Source organism: Colletotrichum truncatum, assembly GCF_014235925.2.
Source record: "Colletotrichum truncatum strain CMES1059 chromosome Unknown Contig_0006, whole genome shotgun sequence".
NCBI classification, from domain to species: domain Eukaryota; kingdom Fungi; phylum Ascomycota; class Sordariomycetes; order Glomerellales; family Glomerellaceae; genus Colletotrichum; species Colletotrichum truncatum.
The window spans coordinates 867,378-885,811 of record NW_027222403.1 but is presented as its reverse complement, the minus strand read 5'-3'; the positions used below and the strand labels follow the sequence as shown (position 1 = coordinate 885,811).

At 49.2% G+C, this 18,434-nt stretch overlaps 4 protein-coding genes across 4 annotated transcripts; 2 read left to right on the top strand and 2 right to left on the bottom strand.

Annotated features, from left to right (window-relative positions):
• Positions 1-268: 268 nt before the first annotated feature.
• Positions 269-1,064, top strand: CTRU02_209519 (histone H3; the record flags this gene model as incomplete). The annotated part of the gene is made up of 3 exons (XM_036733507.1): positions 269-656; positions 703-897; positions 952-1,064. The coding sequence occupies 3 exons, from the start codon at positions 269-271 to the stop codon at positions 1,062-1,064; spliced, it is 696 nt and encodes a 231-aa protein (XP_036574777.1).
• A 549-nt stretch (positions 1,065-1,613) lies between these two features.
• On the bottom strand, positions 1,614-4,533 carry CTRU02_209518 (averantin oxidoreductase; the record flags this gene model as incomplete). The annotated part of the gene is made up of 6 exons (XM_036733504.2): positions 1,614-1,907; positions 1,960-2,215; positions 2,289-2,532; positions 3,813-3,843; positions 3,910-4,395; positions 4,447-4,533. The coding sequence occupies 6 exons, from the start codon at positions 4,531-4,533 to the stop codon at positions 1,614-1,616; spliced, it is 1,398 nt and encodes a 465-aa protein (XP_036574774.2).
• A 2,993-nt stretch (positions 4,534-7,526) lies between these two features.
• On the bottom strand, positions 7,527-9,030 carry CTRU02_209517 (GPR/FUN34 family protein (GPR1/FUN34/yaaH family protein); the record flags this gene model as incomplete). Its single annotated transcript, XM_036733503.1, has 3 exons — positions 7,527-7,617; positions 7,827-8,231; positions 8,627-9,030. The coding sequence occupies 3 exons, from the start codon at positions 9,028-9,030 to the stop codon at positions 7,527-7,529; spliced, it is 900 nt and encodes a 299-aa protein (XP_036574773.1).
• Positions 9,031-16,801: 7,771 nt separating this feature from the next.
• On the top strand, positions 16,802-18,355 carry CTRU02_209516 (flavocytochrome c; the record flags this gene model as incomplete). The annotated part of the gene is made up of 1 exon (XM_036733502.1): positions 16,802-18,355. The coding sequence occupies one exon, from the start codon at positions 16,802-16,804 to the stop codon at positions 18,353-18,355; it is 1,554 nt and encodes a 517-aa protein (XP_036574772.1).
• Positions 18,356-18,434: the final 79 nt, after the last annotated feature.

Sequence of the window (18,434 nt, the reverse complement as noted above, 5' to 3'; positions counted from 1 at the left end):
CGAAAGCAGCAGAACAATCGGATGCAAAAGGGTCTGGCCCAAAAGGGTCAGACGCAATTGAGTTCGACATCATACGTAGTAAGAATTACCTTTAGTGTGAACAGGAAGTAGTTTGCAGGATTACTACAAGATGAATACAAACATTTGATTATGTGGCCTTACGTAAATTTCTATTTTAGGGTTTCTGACTAATACGTTTCGTACACAAATCTAAAAGCTCTGAATTCTCCTTCGACTTGTTTTTTCTCCCACTTACATTCATCCTTCAATGCCTCGCTTATCAACTAGCCCTGTGTCAGATCAGAGCTCTCCGCTAACAGTGGAGGGCTCTTCACCGCCAAATAGTTACCCCTCATCATCAGCGAGGGGTAATCCCCTGAAACAGCCAATTACAGAGATTCGGGAGACTCCGCCAAGAAGTTCAAGTCATGCAACCTACTATAGCCAGGCTAGCCCAGACCTGAGTCAACCAGAATTACCACCGCTGAAGCGGAACTTTGCGACGAAGTTGGCGAGACGAACAGATACTGGCCAACCACCAACCATTGCACGGAAAGATCAGCTGAACTTCGCGCCAAAGAAGCAGCTAAAAGCTGCTCGAAAAAAGCCCGTCCAGATCACTAAACGCCAGAAAGTTCGTAGATGGAGGCCTGGTAGTAAGTAAGAAGTAACTCTTTATTGTTTAATTACTGAAATGTGAAGCAAATGCACTTCGTGAGATTCGAAAATATCAAAAGACCACCAATCTTTTAATTCCGCGGAGCAGTTTCGCAAGAGTAGTTCGAGAAATAACACTTGATCTTCCACTAAGAAACCGCCATAAGATCCGCTACCAGTCAATGGCTATAGAGGCTCTCCATGAGATGAGCGAACAGTTTCTAATCAACATGTTCGAGAGTAAGATATCCTATCCTGATCTTCAAACTATTATATTAACATGAATATTAATAGATGCAAATCTCTGTGCTATTCACGCTAAAAGAGTAACTTTGCAGAAGAAAGATCTTGACTTAGTTAAACAGTTAATGAAGAAGATGGGAGCATGGAGTGCTAGATTGTTTTAGCAGCTGTAGATTACTACAAACGATTGCTACAATACGAGAATCAGACTAGAGAGAATTCATGTCCTTATTCATGCTAGCCTTATTGCTAATTCTTAATTCTTAATCTGTCAAACAAACCCTCTCGCTATGCTCATCTGCAATTATAGAGAAAAGTCAAGCAAACGAGTTAGCTTCTGAGCCAACTCATGGACCTGACGCCAGTTGTATAGCGCTTTATCCCGAGCAAGGTCAAGCTTCAGGAAGAATGGTATCAGCTTTAGTATAGCTAAGAACTTCTTATACATCGCAGATAAGATGTTGGCTGTTTTATCGAGAGCAGTAAACTCTTCCCAAACTTCAGCAAGGCCCAGAAGCTCCCAAACACCTTTCTTGATCATCGAGTCACTGATCTCAGAGAACATAGCCTTCACTGAAGGCTTTGGAGTGGAGGCATATCGGCGCTGAGCTGTAGTGAAGAGAGATCCTTGAATCTTGATGGCTGGGCGGTGCGCGAGTGCGAATTGGCTGAGAATATTAGTATTACTACAAAGGATTGCTACAATTAAGCACTTACGTCTTCTTCTTCTTGACAGAAGAATTAAGAACCAGGCGTATCTTCTTCTTCTTAGACAAGCGGTTCAGGTGCCAGTACTTGGCGAGTGCAAACCAAAGAAGCACTTCCTCTTTGGTGAAGATGTCGCCAGCTACTGGAAATTTAAAGCCAGGTCGAATGAAGCCATAATCCTCCATCGCAGCTAGGGTAAAGGCAGGATTGCTGTTCAGCCGCTTGACCTTGATGTAAAGTATCTCAAGAGTCATCTCCCAGGTATCACGGAAGAACTGGTATTCTCGGATCTGGTTTTCCTGTCTGTTTGTTAGCTATTGCTATAGTAATTAATTATAGTCATCCAGTTACCTGGATCATCTTGTCGATAATCGCATTCGACTGCTCAGCAACATTAATGGTCGGCAACTGGTTATCAAGGTCAACGTCAAAGTTGAGCATGCCCTCAACTCCATCCAGGTTTTCCTGGGTAGCCTCATCAATCTCATTCAAAGGGATATCCTCCCAAGCCTCGTCTTCATCGTCATCGACGATATTATAGGAGCTAGACGAGACTGGGCCAGTCATCTGAGCTAGCAGCTGGTCTGGATGGTTGCCTTTGAGGAAGCTAAAAGCACTTGAGCACTGATTTGAAACACCAAAAGAAATGAAAAAGAACTCACTATCGTGCATCAACTTACTGGATTTCCCTAGCCTCAAGGGCCGCGCGCTCATCAGCAGACGCACTGATGTAGGAGCTTTTAGCCCTCAAGGCTTTAAGCTTGCGGGATTTCTGCTGGTTGATCGACTTCTTCGAGCGATCAAGTGCCTTCTGCTTCTCAGTCATCTTATCGATGCGCTGACGAGACTTCTTGGTGTGCGCGTTGTCGGAATAATCCTCTTCAGCTTTACGCTTGGCTCCAGCACCAGATCCAAGCGGTCGGCCTAGAAGAGATTAGTACAAATGATTGCTACAAAGCTAGTGTGAACGTACCGCGATCCTGTCCTGAGGACATATTTTACTACTGTTCCCTAATTGATTTAATAAGTCAAAACCAATAATTGTGAGATCAAAGTATCAAATTACCTTAATTGAGAGGCTTGTCGGTGCGGCTGGGTGTTAGTGGTGGAGGTAGGTTGTAGTGTTGTCTGGGGAGAAGTTTTCTGAAGCTTCAGAACCTTATAAAAAAAAAACAAAATACGCTAAAAAGTGGTCTGTGCGCAGCCGCGGCTTCTTGTTTTTTTTCTTAAAAAGAATCTCTTTGAAAACCTCTGTTCAGTAGTTATCTGTAAAAGATTCTATATTGATTGGACCTGGACTTGTGTTTCTAGGAGTCCTACCTGATTTATGGTTAACTTTATAATATGATGCCTGGCATAGCCCGAAAGACTATGCCTGGTGCTAAGGAGCAGCAGAAACGCCGTTGGCGCCCTGGCAGTAAGTCTAGATTGCTACAAAAGATGGCTACACACTAACCCTAATACCTAGCAAAAGCTCTCCGGGAGGTCAGGAACTACCAGAAGACATTTGACTTCCTGATTCCGAAGCCCCCATTCCAGCGACTCTGGAAGGAAATCTGCGATGACATCGACCCCTCCAAGCGCCTGCGCTGGCAGGCGACTGCTATTAGCGCTCTTCAAGAGTCTTCGGAGTCTCTTCTCTTTGGTGTTTTCGACAGTAAGCTTCACTTGCAAACTCTTATCGAGTTGAACGAACTATCTAGTGATTAACTTTGCTGCGATCCACACCAATCGCGTCACCATTAAGCCGAAGGATCTGCATCTCGTCCAGGCTATCTTGAAGGCCGGCAGAGTCCACGGAGACAAGTGGTTCGACCCCGAGTCTGGGAAATGCGGGCGATTAATTGAAGGCATTCAGGGCGTTCGGAAGTTAGGAGTAACAAGGTAGCAGGTCTATTCGTTGCGCAATATATCCACTCTTGAGGCTGGCTACTACAAAAGATGTCTAAAATTCGTGATGCATACTTACTGAAATCTACCCACGGGTATACACCCGTGGGTACCCAAACCCGTGGGCCCCCCTTCAGTTTACTACCCGTGGGCTTTTTTACCCAAACCCACTTTACCCATGGGTACCCGTGGGTAATAGTAAAACTTTCGGGCACTACCCATAACTACCCGACCCATTTCGCGGGTACCCGTGGGACCCGCGGGCCGGGTAATGCCCATGCCTAAGTCAAGATAAGTGCTGATCAAACACTTACTAAGATATCCAATAAAATCAAAAGTCACGAACTGCAATCCAGATATTAGTCACGTCAAACATACTAATTTCTTTCGGCTTTCAAATGGATTACTTACATTATACCACTTAAGAATATCCACGGGCATATGACCATTCTGTCCCTCTTGGACGATTTTCTGGAACATCAGATCAACATACTCCTTCAGAACAGGTTCTTGCTCTCTCAAAGCCTTCTCTGAGAAGCCGTGGGCAAAGAGCTTGCGAATATAGCCATGGTAGTGTCTGTCGGCATTGAGGATGATCGGTTCTCCTTTCAGTCCGGCGAAGTATTTCTCGTCTTTAGCAAACTCCAGCTGCCCTGTCTTGTGGCCGTAGATCTCCTTCCATTGTGGCGATTTGATGTAAGACAAGCCATCCGGAGATGTCCTCACGACTGGACCATACTTATTGTGCAATTCAAGCAGATCGGTAGGTGTCTTGCCGCCAAAGTAAGACGAGACGAGCCAGAGTGGTGTCGCAGCCGCGAGGCGAGGGCCTGGGTATTTGGACAGTGGGTGGAAGTAGATATTGTAGACGTAGAAGAGAACGTGATATACCGCTGCCTACACCAGGTGTTAATATGCGCACTCCAAGAAATTATCGGCATGGCTTACCAGGATAAGAGCTCCTAAAATGAGCATCATGACATGCTGCGGCTTCAACAGCCCAACACTGGCAGTTACCGTATCTTTGACCGTCATTTTTCTTCCGGAATTCTCAGAGCGGAATAAGCGAGCTGTGTGATTTGTAAATATTCCAGAGAAGAAAAAGGCGATGCGATCTATATATAAAGGCTACGAGAGCATCAAGCCGTCGCATTTATGCAGCAGGTGCATTCGGATGATTAAGAACCATTTGACAATCTTCAGTGGATAAAGTGAACTGTGCAGCACTTTATGCATTTGTGCACAGATATGCATGCATACATCTTACATATGTGCCCTCCGGGCGATGATTAAGCCGCCCAACCATCGCATGAGACGAAACACAGAAAACGCAGACAATTGGACAAGAATATGCGGAGACTGGAGCTTTGGAGAAACCCGCAGGCGCTTAGGACCGATAAGTCCGTTTTGGTCTCATACATGCGCTTCTACTACAGTTTGTACAATCAATGTGGTGTTGTGTGCTTATAATTGAAGTACAACGATTGGCTGTGACGTGGTTGTGAGTGTCTCGACTCGGTTCAGAGGCCATCAGAGGGGAAGAAATGCTGTCAGTTGAGGGGTTTATTGTACATCTGAGCCAAGATGGGATCTAATGACATTTAAAGATAATGGACCTATTTGGGTAGATTTATCAGACCCGGCGAACAAGATCAGAAGAGGGCCGTAGAATGACTTGGTGCATATTAAGCACGATTTTCTCTGTGTTTTTTTATTTTATTTTTTTTTATTTTTTATTTTTTTTTTGAATATATATATATGTAAGAATAGTGTATAAAAGTCATACAGAGGAAACCTAAAAGGTGATAACTTGGTTTCTATCTCGACGGACTCGTTGATAAGTTACAGCAGCAGAGGTATTCGAAGAGATGATTCCTGCTTCACAGGAAAGTTACATTTATCTCAACCTCTATATAGACGACACACTTTGCAAACATTATCGTGCAAACAATACCAAATGCTAAGATTAGATATAACCGCAAGGTAGAGCATGACAACTAACCTACCTTCGCCGTTAAGCATTCATGACTGCTCCTCTAATAGGCAGCAATAAATATGTCTGGACTCTCGTCTTCTTTCGCAGTACTCCGTTTCCTATGAAGCAACTATTTGAGATCTTATCGCCCATGACATCCAAGGGCTACAATTCACTTCACGAAAACAGTCGTGTAGCCTATACTTCTTACCCGGTACACCCCCATGCAATCCGTTGTGCATAATACAAAAAGCCTTTGATAAGCGATCTTGACCATCCTCATTTCACATACTAGTCGTTTGCTCCAGCGAAGCCCATAAGTTATGTAAATCGGTGGCTTCTAGCTCCATGAGACTTCCCAGCAGGGTGCCGGCGAGGCTGTCTGGATAGCTCGAGTCACCTTCATGGAGATGGGGAAAGAACGTCTAGTTTTTACACGCCTGGAATGAAGAGTTTGAATAGCAGTGAAGAATCTCGCAGCTTTCGCATTTGGTTCTCCCATCATCTACTGAAAAAGAGTAACCCGAAGATAGCTATGAGTATTTCTTTTATGCATGTCTCAGCAGTCCTCGGTTCCATTCATTATCATTACCTTAATCGTAGACATTGGCCTGACGGTCTCGTTTATCCTGGTCGATGCGATGAATCGTCAGGTTCAGACAGCCGAGCCGGAGTGAGGAAGATATGTAGATACCTTAACCTGATAGGTGCAAAGTCTCAAAGCGCACGCGAAAAGACCGAATATCAGGATGAGTCAACCTTTGAGGCTGAAACCAGTCGAGTGTATTAAATATAATATTCACTTTGCTTTGATGCAACGCTGCTGGCCGATTTTCCAGGGCAATAGCAATTCTACAAGGTCGCATTCAGAATCATAGTTCTTTTCAGGATAATCGTTACGCATTTGTCAGATTTCATGACTTGATTCCTGGGAACACTCTGGCGACAATAGAAACCAGAATAAGGCAAAAGCTTGACAAGGTCTAAGTCTTGCCACTTTGTCAACCCGATAGTTCGACAATTAGGCCACCGGCATTCACTACCTGCAACGATCTGGGAAAAATAAATACATGCAAATACAGCAAGACATCAAACTAGAAGCGGGTGCTTCCAGAAGGTTACGAATAATGGATTACGTTGTCCCTCCCAGCCTCGTTGAACAGCAGCTAACTGAAGCGACGTCGGCAACAAGCTGCAACTCAATTAAATGTCATCAGCCGAGCCCTGGCGCGCTAAAGCTCACCACCACCTCTCGCTAACATCCCCCCGAAAATGAGGTATGCCAAGGCGCCAAACAGCCCCCAACCTTCCTCCCGGGGGAGGGGAGGGAACAGGTACAGATCTCCCGTAATTGCGTCAAAGGATAGGGGGCAAATCAGCCGCTTTGGTCAACCAGCGAGGGACAAAAGAGGGCAGCCCAGAGTATCATTGCCAAGCCTCGGTTTTCCAACTGCCGCATTGGCGTATAATTTTCGACGTCACTCGAGGAAACTTGTTCCAAAGACATGATCAAATCTATCAGGATGCAAACATTCACACGAGAAGTAATTTAAACAAATGACAAAACATGTGGGAATCATAGTTAAATTATTGAAATCATTAAATAAAATGCCCCTGCAGGATAAGCTTTTTTTTTTTTTTTCCAGAGCTTAATATCCCCTTTTGTCCACGAGACATACTATGTTCTTTTTATGTTCCCCGCGCATATATATAGCTGAAAAGGAACAAATCCAGGGAAATATTAAATAGACAAATAAGGGGCGCTAGTCATGGACTCCTTTGCCGGCCATGCTTTATTCCGCCGTTCGGTGATTCTGTCCCGAAGGGGGGGAAAACCCATCACCCCATCACCCTTCGTTTTGAAGGGAAAGGGGGGGTATCCTTATTGAACGTTTCTTCCATGTCTTGTCGACCGCTACCATCATCCCACTCCGTTCGCCTCGACATCGTGTGCATATATCATTACACATCGCGCGTAGCAAAATAATACTGAGAGTCTGTTTTTTTTTTTTTCTTTCTTTCCTTCTTTTTTTGGCGCATCGTCCGTCTTAGTTTAGACAGAAGCGCGGCTCTTAGCCTTGCGGAGCTCACGGCCCTTGTCGGACCACGGAAGGTGGAAGACGGGAACCTGGAAGAAAGAGTTGCTACAAAGAAAAAAGACTCGGTATTAGCAAATGAAATCCACATGGTTTACCCAGGAGTCGTCGCGTCGGTGGCGCGCGGGAGGGGGCGGCGAACTCTCTTCGGTCTAGTTTGGGGGGGGGGGGGGGGGGGGGAGACGGTCTAGACTAGATTTTCCGCCGAAGGAGGGGGGGAGGAAATAAAGAGGACACTCAAAAAGAGGGGAGCTCACCTATCATCCTGGATACCGGCCAAAGCGCAGTACCATGCCAGGAAAGCAGCTAGCATACCAAAGGTACCACCGCAGATCTGGAGGTTGCGCATCGCGGTGAGGGCGCCGTTGTTGGCGGCATAGTTCTCGCAAGCGAGGAAGAGGAAGGCCAGGTCGAGGGTGAAGAAGAGGGAGAAGAAGACGACGGTCGAGCGCATGGTGCAGAGGAGCAGCAGCGTCGTGAAGATGAACCAGCCCGTCAGGAAGAAACCGACGGCGGAGTAGTGGTCGGCATAGTTGGCGGCGTAGGGGCCGTCCTCTCCGATGATGTTCCAGTTGGGGGTCAACAGGATGCCGTAGGCGATCCAGAAACCTCCGTACGACGACAGAGCCGTGGCACCAAAGGTGTTGCCAACGGCCATCTCCCTGTAAATCCGGTGTGGTCAGCATTGGTGTTCGCCGTTTTTGAGTAAAAGTGACTACTGGATGATGCTCGTATTGCGTTTGCCCATTCTCTCTCTCTCCCCACACACAAGTGTTTTCCCCCTGTCAAGGAGCTACCTCCGTCTTACCGAAGCTCCACGCGTATGTGTGTGTGCGTTTTAACTCGAGATCCACTACGGCGCAAAGGAGCGCGTCCTTTTGCTCCACACACATTACACCGGAGCTTCCGCTTGCGGGGGTGTATCATGGAGACAGTTGAGATGAGATGTGGTGGGTTTTTTGGGGGCCCTTGTAACATTGGAAAAAAAAAAGAAAGAAATTTTTGATGAGGGACAAGGTAAGAAGGAAAAAAAAAAAAAAAAAAAAATTGGACATACCACATACCAGCCAGAAGCTGGACGAGACCACCGTAGCCAAAGGCGAGGGGAACGGCAATGTTGGGCTTGGTGACGCCGCGAGCGTGCAGGTTGACGCAAGAAAGCACAAAGGTCGTGAGGGCGAAGGCGGACAGGCCCAGGGGGGCAGGGTTGGCGAACTTTCTGTGCTCATAGGGCTTCCACAGACCAGGCTGGAGAGAACCGCCGAATGCCTGCGCATCTCCTTCAGTCATGTTCCGGTAGTCGGCAACGCGGGTGAACGGCCCGGCGTGTCTTGCTTGAGCGTTGTGGCCTACTTGGGCACCATTGATGCCGTTGGGGTGGTCGGCACCAGTGGTTTGCACATCCTTTTCCAACTCGGATGGAGGGATGGCATTGTTGTTGTAAGTCTCCTGAGTAGCCATTGTGTGTGTGTGTTCTTCCGGGTGTTTTGAAATAAGAGTGTTCAAAAGTAAAAGAAATACGAATAAGGGGGGGGGGGGGGTATCTTGTAGTAAGAGCAGGTGAAAACTCCACGGAAGAAAGGCACACACGGATGAGATGGAGAAAGGGAATCTCCTACAACTCCGGGGAAAGGGGTGGGGAGGAGAGCTTTAAGTAATGGGGAAAAGAGTTGGGAGAAGAGCCAAAACGAGGAGGTGATGGAGGTCGGGGTCGAGGGTCAGCGCAAAACCGAGATAGCTGATGGGTCGGTAGCTTCGCGAAAATGTGTAAAGGTCTGGGGTATGTACAGATACGTGGACCGTCGGACGCGGAGAACTGGAGCTTCTGGAGGATTAAGGACGGGGAGGAGGAAGAGGATGTCGACGAGGGAGGCGTCTGCAGGATGCGAAGCGTAGGGAGTGGGTGGAGTAAAAAAGATGCTGGATGGTGGTGATGCAGACTAAGTGTGTTAGGACGAGCCATCCGGTCAAGGGCCGATCTTTAAAGGCCCTGACAAGACCGAACCGGGGTTCGAATTGGGAATGGGTTTAAACGGAGGCTCCATTTTACATTCATTATTTTGGGTGCATTGTCGGGTGGTGGTGGTGAAATGGATGGGTGGATGGTGGAGTGACCATTTGGACACTTACGTCGGAGCCCGCCTGGAGGGAGGAGTGTGAAAGGGTCTGTTGGAAATGACATACTACTACGTATGTAACTAATGTAGAGAAGGTCCCCAGTGGCACAATTTGATGGGGGGGGGGGGGAAATCCAGTTGGCTGGTGTGACTGGGTGACTGGACCTCCTTTACCCTCTCTTCTCCTCATCATAACAGTACATAGTGAGTTCTTGGTCCTAAGAGGACGGGACGAATGGAAGAAAGAAAGCAAGCAGGGTAGCTAAACCTCTGTACCAACCAGATATCCCATCTTTTTCAGACGGAACGGAGACGTATCGCCCGACATGGTAGTGAGGTGCAACTTCAGTGAGGAGAAAAGAGGCTCCGTCCCATTTAGCGGGTTCGGCAAAAGTATTTGGTTAGTACTACGGTAGTGTACACAAGTAAGAGTAGTAATCCCTGATGCATGTAGCGAGGGATACCCACGCTTAGCCAGGTTGGCGCTCATTAACTTCCATGTGGACGAAGACCTCGACCCTCGACAGACTCCTCCTGTAAGTTGACAGATCCGAGACAACCAAGCAAAATGTCATTGCAGCCGTCACCAAGCAGCCGCCCAGGACGAAGGGTTCTCCAACGATATGGAGCAGTGGAAGCAGTGGAAGCAGGCGGAGAATGGGGGCCAAGAGAAAACACTGCCTCGGGCTACTGGGGAAAATCAGTCCATGAGCTGATGTCATTCCCACCTTTTCCGTCACCAGCAGCTTTTTTTTTTTTTTCTCTTCTTCTTTTCCCCAATTTTCTAGGCCTCGCCACCCTTCCCCCCCTCACCTCGCCCCTCTGCAACCAGCAGCAGGTATCGGGGTGGGCAATGCAAATCATTATTGCATATCCCGCAATGAGCCCTCCCGTCATGCATGTCGTTCTTCCATTCTGGGGAAACCACTCTTTTGTGAAAAGCAACAGGAAGAAGAGCCGCGGAAATATGTATTCTTGCTGTGCCGTTGACCTTCATGTCACCGCAGCTAGACTCTATGCTTACTGGGTAGTCGACCACCCCTCGAGCAATCTAGCAATACGCCGTTTAGGCATCTCACCCGTGGAATTTGGTGTTCAGCGGACAGGGTTTGATAATCATTTTTGAACCTCCAAAAGTTCTTGTTCCTGTTCTTCACGTCCAGGGAGGGGGTGGTGATAGCGCGTTACTGTGCGCGACCGGAATCTGGTGGGTGATGATTAGCAATACCCTATGGCACTAAATCACCGCGGAATTCAATTGCAGCGTCTGTGCCGCGTCAACGTTTTCAGTTTGGTGCGCTTCTTCTTCTCCATCGACGCCCGGTTCATCTTTGAACCCCGTCCCAGATCGTTGCTCGTTGGCGCTCACTGGCCGTCGGGGTCGCATTCGATCCTGGGATTGATATTACTGTGTGTCATGGAAATATGGGCTGCAGAGGCCAAAACGGAGCCAAAAAAAAAAAAACAATTTTGATATGTGCTTGTTGGAACGGACTGGACTGACTGGTGAAAGGCCAGCAAACTCTTCGTCTTGGCTGTGGATCGTGGTCGGATTACTGTCGGTAGTTGGGGCTTGGACAATTGTTGCGATGCGCCGCTGGTGAAGCTGATGCTAATAAAACCCTTATGGAGACATCGTCTGTCAATCATTATCATAAATCCTCGAGATGGCTCTCGAGATGGCCTAGTATAGAACTGCACCCTGTCCGCTGTGCGCTGGGTGTCCACTCCTCCATGTTATACGGTGGGAACGTATCACCAATGTCTCAATCCTCTGCAGCGCACCGCGTGTTTCAACGTTTCCAGCCATCTGGACGAGATCCGCCTGATTGCTTGCTGGCTGGCGGCGGGTGGGCAAAACCTACCTTTGTAGCGATACATCTGCCATCTGGTCATGTATTCCTGCTCATGTGTTTTTGACCCGTATCCCCGAAGCTGCGGGGAATCCGGGGATGGCTGGTTTATTTTCTGGGACCCCTCCGATGAGGCCGCGCACACGAACTGTTTCGTCTCATCGACGAAGGCCAAGGTCGAGAATGTCCCACCGTGAATCAAAATCTGCTTGATGCCTGGTTATTCTCCAGACGCCAAGCCATTTTCCTTCTATAGCATTGTATCATGGCCCACGACCTCTTACAAGCACCACTAATTCGGAGCTATCACAGTAGGCCAACGTCAAACCAAGCGTCATCATGACATTGCCCATCAGGCCTAGTCAACGAAGATCAGGCCCAGCATCAAGCTTCTGTTAGGAGGGCGTGAAACCAAGAAGGTCACATGGCGGCGGCTGCGGGGGAAACCTTCAGTGGCCCCCCCGCGGACTCAATGTCTCCAGAGCATTGCCATTATCTAGAGCGTATGCATATATCGGGGCTTCTCACATACACACACACACACACACAGCCCACCGCGTGGTCCGATGATGGCACCAGGCCGGATGAACCTCGAGATGGGATCGGGCTCGCTCTAGAACTCTCCATGTCTCCATGTCATGGATACCTAGCAACCTCGTGTGGGCTCACGCTTGTCTTTTTTTCCCCAGATCTCGTGGCTAACTGATGAGTTTATTTCCCCAGACTAACACCGGCTTCACGGTGCCGCTCTCTTTTCATGGGCGGGGGATTAGAAAGCCTGCCATGATATGCAGGGCCGTCTCCACGCGTTTGAATCCCGTTCCCTTTGGCCCGCGGTGGTTCTAATTGCGTGCCTGGCCAGATTTGCCGTTCTTTCAGTCAGTCACATTTGGTGATTGATTTTCTCAGTCAGCTCGATTTCGTCGGGCGTTTGTCTTGATTTCCAGGGCTTCCAAGCATAAATGCCCAGTCTTCTGGGCCTGAAGTAATCTTTTCCGACTCAGCAAGTGATTTCTTCTGTTCTTATTGCGTATCTCTGTTTTAATTGTTCATCTTTGATGGAAAAAACGGTTCTGTCATTCTGCAGAAATCTCCCGTTCTGACGAGTGCCACGGCAGTCAAGCATTGTCACGCAAAGCACCGAAGGTGGGATGCTCTTCCACTTCTGGCAGCGCTGACATCACGCCAGTCTGCCCATCATTGCCACTCTTACTGCCGGGTACCACGGGATCATCAGCCCACTAGAACAAAATCACCCGGACACATCCTTTTTTTTATTCCCCCCCTTTCGCTAGCCCTGAAAACACCTGAAAAACGGCGCTGTCCGTGCTATATCCAGCTGGTAAATCCGATAATCCGCCATCTTTCGGCGCTATTTGGTTTTTTTTTAGCTTCTGTGGCAGCTGTCGATGGCGCCGCTAGAAGGACGACGGACTCTGGAGTCCAGGAGATCCCGAGATGGCCGCGGCGACGGCGCAAGGGAAGACGTCAGGACAACCGACGGGCACCGAGGAACTACCTTTTCCAATAAGAGAGAGCTTGCGGGCTGTGAAATTTTAGAGAGAAATGGTAGGTTGACTTGGCCGAGACTGTGACTTGGGGGGGGGGGGGTATGCAAGTAAACGCTAAAAACACTCGTTTGGCCGTTTCTCCGCCCACAAGTGCGCCGAGTAACACCCAACAGACAATACAGCGTTCTGGAAGCTTGGAATTACTACTGGCTCACCCGTGAATGTCTCGAATGTTGAAGAATGGACGAACGGCACTGATGACTGGGCTGCTGCACGACTTTGCATTCCCATCTACATATTACGCTCGGCTTCCGCTTCTTGGATGCCTTAACCGAGCACCGAGCGAGCCGTGGCAGTAACCGTATCGACGGATGGATCTTCGATGCCCAGTCCCTTGGCCCGGGATGCCAATGAATGAGGCTCGAGCAAAAGCCGAAGCAGACAAGTCAGCAGAGAGAAGAAGAGGACAAAAAAATAAAAAAGAATAAAAAACGGTTCGCGGTCAACAGTCCGAAGTGCCAAGAAGCATACCTTGGCTGTTAATTCCGCGGTTCCCACTCCTCGTACGAACAGCCAAGACCGCCATAGCACCGGGCAGATAGGGTGCCCTGTGCCGACCCAGCCCAAAATATGCCGCAAGACCTCCCCTGAGAGCACACACACACACACACACACACACACACACACACACACACTGGCGGCGTAGCATTGCCAAGGGGCCACAGGGCTCGGGAGCACACGTTGCGCTGTGCAGCGGCTTACCCTGAACTGAGCAGCCGCCTGCTGCTGCGTGGGCGTCTTAGGTGCACCGTCTCTGCAGGGCCCTGCACGATTGTCTAAGGAGGAAGAGGCACTAAGCAGCTTCCATTTCTCCGAACAGCCTCCCTCTTTCGAACAGAATCGTTCCACCCGCACAGAGGGTCGTTGAGAAAGGGGTGCTTGGTTAGAGGTGGAGGCGAAAGGTGGGCTCTCTCCCTCAACCATTTTGTGTCGCTGTTGAGAAGACCCCGTTCGCTGCCCTGTCTGCATGAAGGAGGTTTCCTTTCTTGCGAAAGGTCTGTGGAATGAACCGAGGCTGCTGGGGTTGGAGTCGAACGAACCGTCCGCCGTTCGTGAGACGGTACAATACTAGTTAGCGCATTCATTTCTTCTAAGCTACCTCATGCATGCACACCATCCGTTGTTGTTCTGGCGATGAGAACCCAACGAGAGGCTTCATACTAACATCCGTACGCCGTCTCCCTGGTGCCAACGGATGACCTCGTACCGGGATGTCTTGCCCGGGAGTACGATCCGTGTCTGCTAACTCAGCACCAATAGCGCCTCTGCTGGCTGGCAGGCTGGCGTCAAATCCTGGCCTTTATGAAGCAGTTTCTATTTATCCGTCGCTGGCTGCAGGTCTAGGGGCGGGAATCGATGCCAAGAAGGGAGGCGCAAACGATCACTACCGGATAACTCGGCACCATCCAAACTTTGAGCCATGCATGCCGGTGCCATGTTGACAGCGAGTGATGGGCTAGAAGCCATATCATTAGAGGGCCTGCTAATGCCCTGGAGGGTTGATGCAACGCTTGTGACCTATTCCTTGAAAAATAAACAGGAATAACCTTCGAATTTAGTTTTATTTGAATGCAACGTATTCCTCGTTGGTGCAAGGCCCGGGTTGTAAAAGTAAGCAACAGGCATTGCCCCCTCCCACCCAGGGCTGTATGTGTGTGGATGACTTCTCATATGAAATGACTGTTGGACCTTTTTGGACCTCGCCAAGCGACAGGATTTTCCCCCATTCACCAAGTGTCATTTTTTTCAAACTGTGGAAGCCTTCGGCACCGAAACGGACATGCCAGAAAGGGGAAAAGAGGGCCTCCTCGCGAACTGTTCCCCCGAGGTTTACGCGACAGTGATCATTACTGTTATCTCCGGTCAGACAAGGAGGATCAGATTATATGGGATGAAAACGTGACCTTGCGACCATGCGCCGATCAAAACACCAGTCTAGCCATCTTTTCGAGTGAAAACGCAAAAAGAAATCGTCAAGGACAGGATTCGAACCTGCGCGACCGAAGCCACTGCCTAAGCTGGTATCAGAATCTGATAGCAGGGCAGCCCATTAACCACTCTGGCACCTTGACCAAGGTACGATGACAAAACTCGTTGTGAAAATACCCAAGAAGGACTGCGACAAAAATCCTCATTTTCCCTGTCTGCGTAGACAAACACATTTTGTTCACAGAAGCAAAACAGGAGCAAAACACGGTGCTCATTTAATGTGGCCATCATTGGAGTTTCGCTTTCAGACGGAACGACTAAAATTTAGACTCTTCCCCTGTTAGAGCCCTTCCAACTCACCTAGAGTATTGATTTACCTCTGTCTAGACTAATGCAGTTGCCAACTATTATTCGCAGCTGCAAGAGAGGTCGGATATGCGCGTAGTCAGTGACTCGGTGGCTCTCAATGATTCCTTTTAGCTTTTTTTCATTTTGAAGTCCGATCGAGTAGCTGAACGAGGGTATTATTGATTTTGCAGTGCAAGCACCCTAAAGACGACAGCTTCAGGCTAGCATAAGCTCGAAGCAATTAGCCAATCTTTACCCACGACTGCTTTTGGTGTACTTGGGTGCTAGGAATATTAAAATCGAGGTATCTTTAATGGCAGCTAACCAAACGGTTTCGGACTTACCATGCTGGATGCATTTGACCAAACAGCTTGTTCAATCTCATGGCAACGGGACATCGAATTGCTCTAGTATAAGCAAATACCAGTGCTCGTCTTAAGCATGGGATTTGAGGCGCTTGGCCGAAGACAATGCAGATAGATGAGGCGGCTTTCGGGCGATTACTACCAAGCTGATGAAAATTATGCAAGATTTTGATTCAAACTATCGCACAGATCTTTCATATTCATACAAATCACCAAAACCTGCCGATTGACTCGTTGAAATGACTTGAGACAATGTTGCAGGGAGTTGCCGGGCACTCACCAAAGGATCCTGCAATAATATCTGTCCGCGACAGACTGAACATCAAACCATGCAATAAAGAGCTACCAAGATATTACGGGACGGAAATCAATTGGGAGTTTCTAAGATCTTCACTGTGTCAACATTGGTACAGGTTTATCGTCAATGTGGGAAGTACGTGTCCAGCCGCATGGTTGATGTCTGTAGATCATCAATACCCAGCTGCATACTCTAAAGAACGGATCACTGGATTCGGGGTATAACCATATCAAGAATCTCCTGATATCTTGAGTAAACTTCAATAAAGATACATACTGATAGTTTCTTTGAGATAAACGATGAGATCGGGACTTCATGGGCGGATCCTTAGAAGTTTTTTAGGCATTGAGAAACTGGATGAACTCGAAATACTAGGCAAATATCACGCCCGACCCCTAGCTACAGCAAAGGAAAAATATTACTGCACTCATTCAACAAACAACACCAAGTATCATCTCTACCTCTAGGTATCATGATTCCTGCCAAGATCTACCAATTCTTCACCGAGCCTCACCGAGAATTACCGAGCCCCCAAGGTGCCTATCCGTCTCACCGTGACCCACCTGTGAATGGAATCGTGCCACCTTGACAGCACTCCCCTATCGAACCATCGTACGACTCCCGAGATCGCCTGACATTACTCCCGAACTATCCACAATCTTCCGGGGAAAATGGGTGGCACGCGTCACTATATAGTTTCCATCCCGTTCAGTCAACGTCCTAAACTCGACTTTCCTGATTCCCAGCGGCAATGTTCATACGACCAATCCGTCGTTTCATCATCACCTTCGTCTTCGGCATTTCCATAGCCATTCTGGGCATGCTATACCACCGGCCCGTCACCAACGCAATAAACATCATCACTCAACAGGCACTCCGATTTTCGTCCCTCTCAATGGCGTCGCGTAAGCAGGTAATCGTCGTCGGCTCCGGTCTAGCCGGCCTATCGGCGGCGCAGGAGGCGCTCAATGCCGGGGCATCGGTGCAGATGCTCGACCGTGCGCCGAAGCCCGGTGGTAACAGCATCAAGGCGTCCTCCGGTATCAACGGCGCCGGTACCCGGTTCCAGAAGGCCGCTGGCGTGGAGAAGGACGACCTCTTCTACGACGACACAGTAAAGTCCGCAGGCACGCGGTTCAGGGAGGCCAAGGGAGGAGTTGATCGCCCAAAGCTGGTGGAGTTGTTGACCAAGAGCTCGGAGGGCGCCGTGAACTGGCTCGTCGACGAGATCGGGGTCGATCTGAGCGTTGTTGCGCCCCTGGGCGGACACTCCGTTGCTAGAACCCATCGTGGGGCGGGTAAGACGCCACCAGGCGCTGCTATCGTGACGACATTGCTGGAGAAGCTCGGGGAGAACCCCGACTTTCAAATCAAGAACTCTGCCGAGGTGACATTGTTGAATGTTGCCGACGGCGCAGTGAAGGGTGTTCGCTACGTCCACGAGGGCGAGCAGCACGACGTGGAGGGCGCCGTTGTCTTCGCCGCAGGTGGCTTTGCAGGGGATGCCAATGGCCTGCTAGCCAAGTACCGCCCCGACCTGGCGGGTCTTCCGTCAACGAACGAAGCTCGCCCTGCTTCGCACGGTATCCTAGAGGCAGTCGGCGCGGAGTTCGTCGACATGGACAGCGTCCAGATTCACCCCACCGGCTTCGTCGACCCCAAGGACCCTGAGGTGCGATACAAATTCCTCGCAGCTGAAGTCCTGCGAGGCGAGGGCGGCATTTTGCTCTCCGACAAGGGCGAGAGGTTTGTCAACGAGATGGAAACGAGAGAACACGTCAGCAAAGCAATCATGCAGCTGCCGCCCACAGAGAACGGCGAGATAAGGCAGTGGAATGTCACATTGCTCATGGACCCTGGCGCTTGTGACGCTGCAGAGGGGCATTTGGGTTTCTATCTTTGGAAGGGGCTCATGGAGAAGAAGAAGGTAAAGGACCTCAGCCCGGAGATTATCAAGTCGATAGACGATTACTCTGCTCTGGTGGCTTCTGGAACCGACTCTGCTTTTGGTCGTCGGACATTCGGCCGCTGGAGATTGCAGGCAGGAGACAGCAACCGTGAGGAGGAGGTCTGCGTGGGCCGCGTGACACCGATTACTCACTTCACCATGGGCGGAGCGTCATTCAACGAAAATGCTCAGGTTCTTAGGGAAGATAAGAGTGTGATTAAGGGCCTTTGGGCAGCGGGTGAGATCACGGGTGGAATCCATGGAGATAACCGACTCGGAGGCTCCTCGCTGCTGGAATGTGTTGTTTACGGAAGGATAGCGGGCCAGCAAGCGGCCGCCGCGGCGTTGAGCGAGTAATATCGCTGCTCAAAGCTTTGAAGATGTACTTTGACATATTTACGAACCACAAGCAAGCATGATTTGACCTTACGCATTC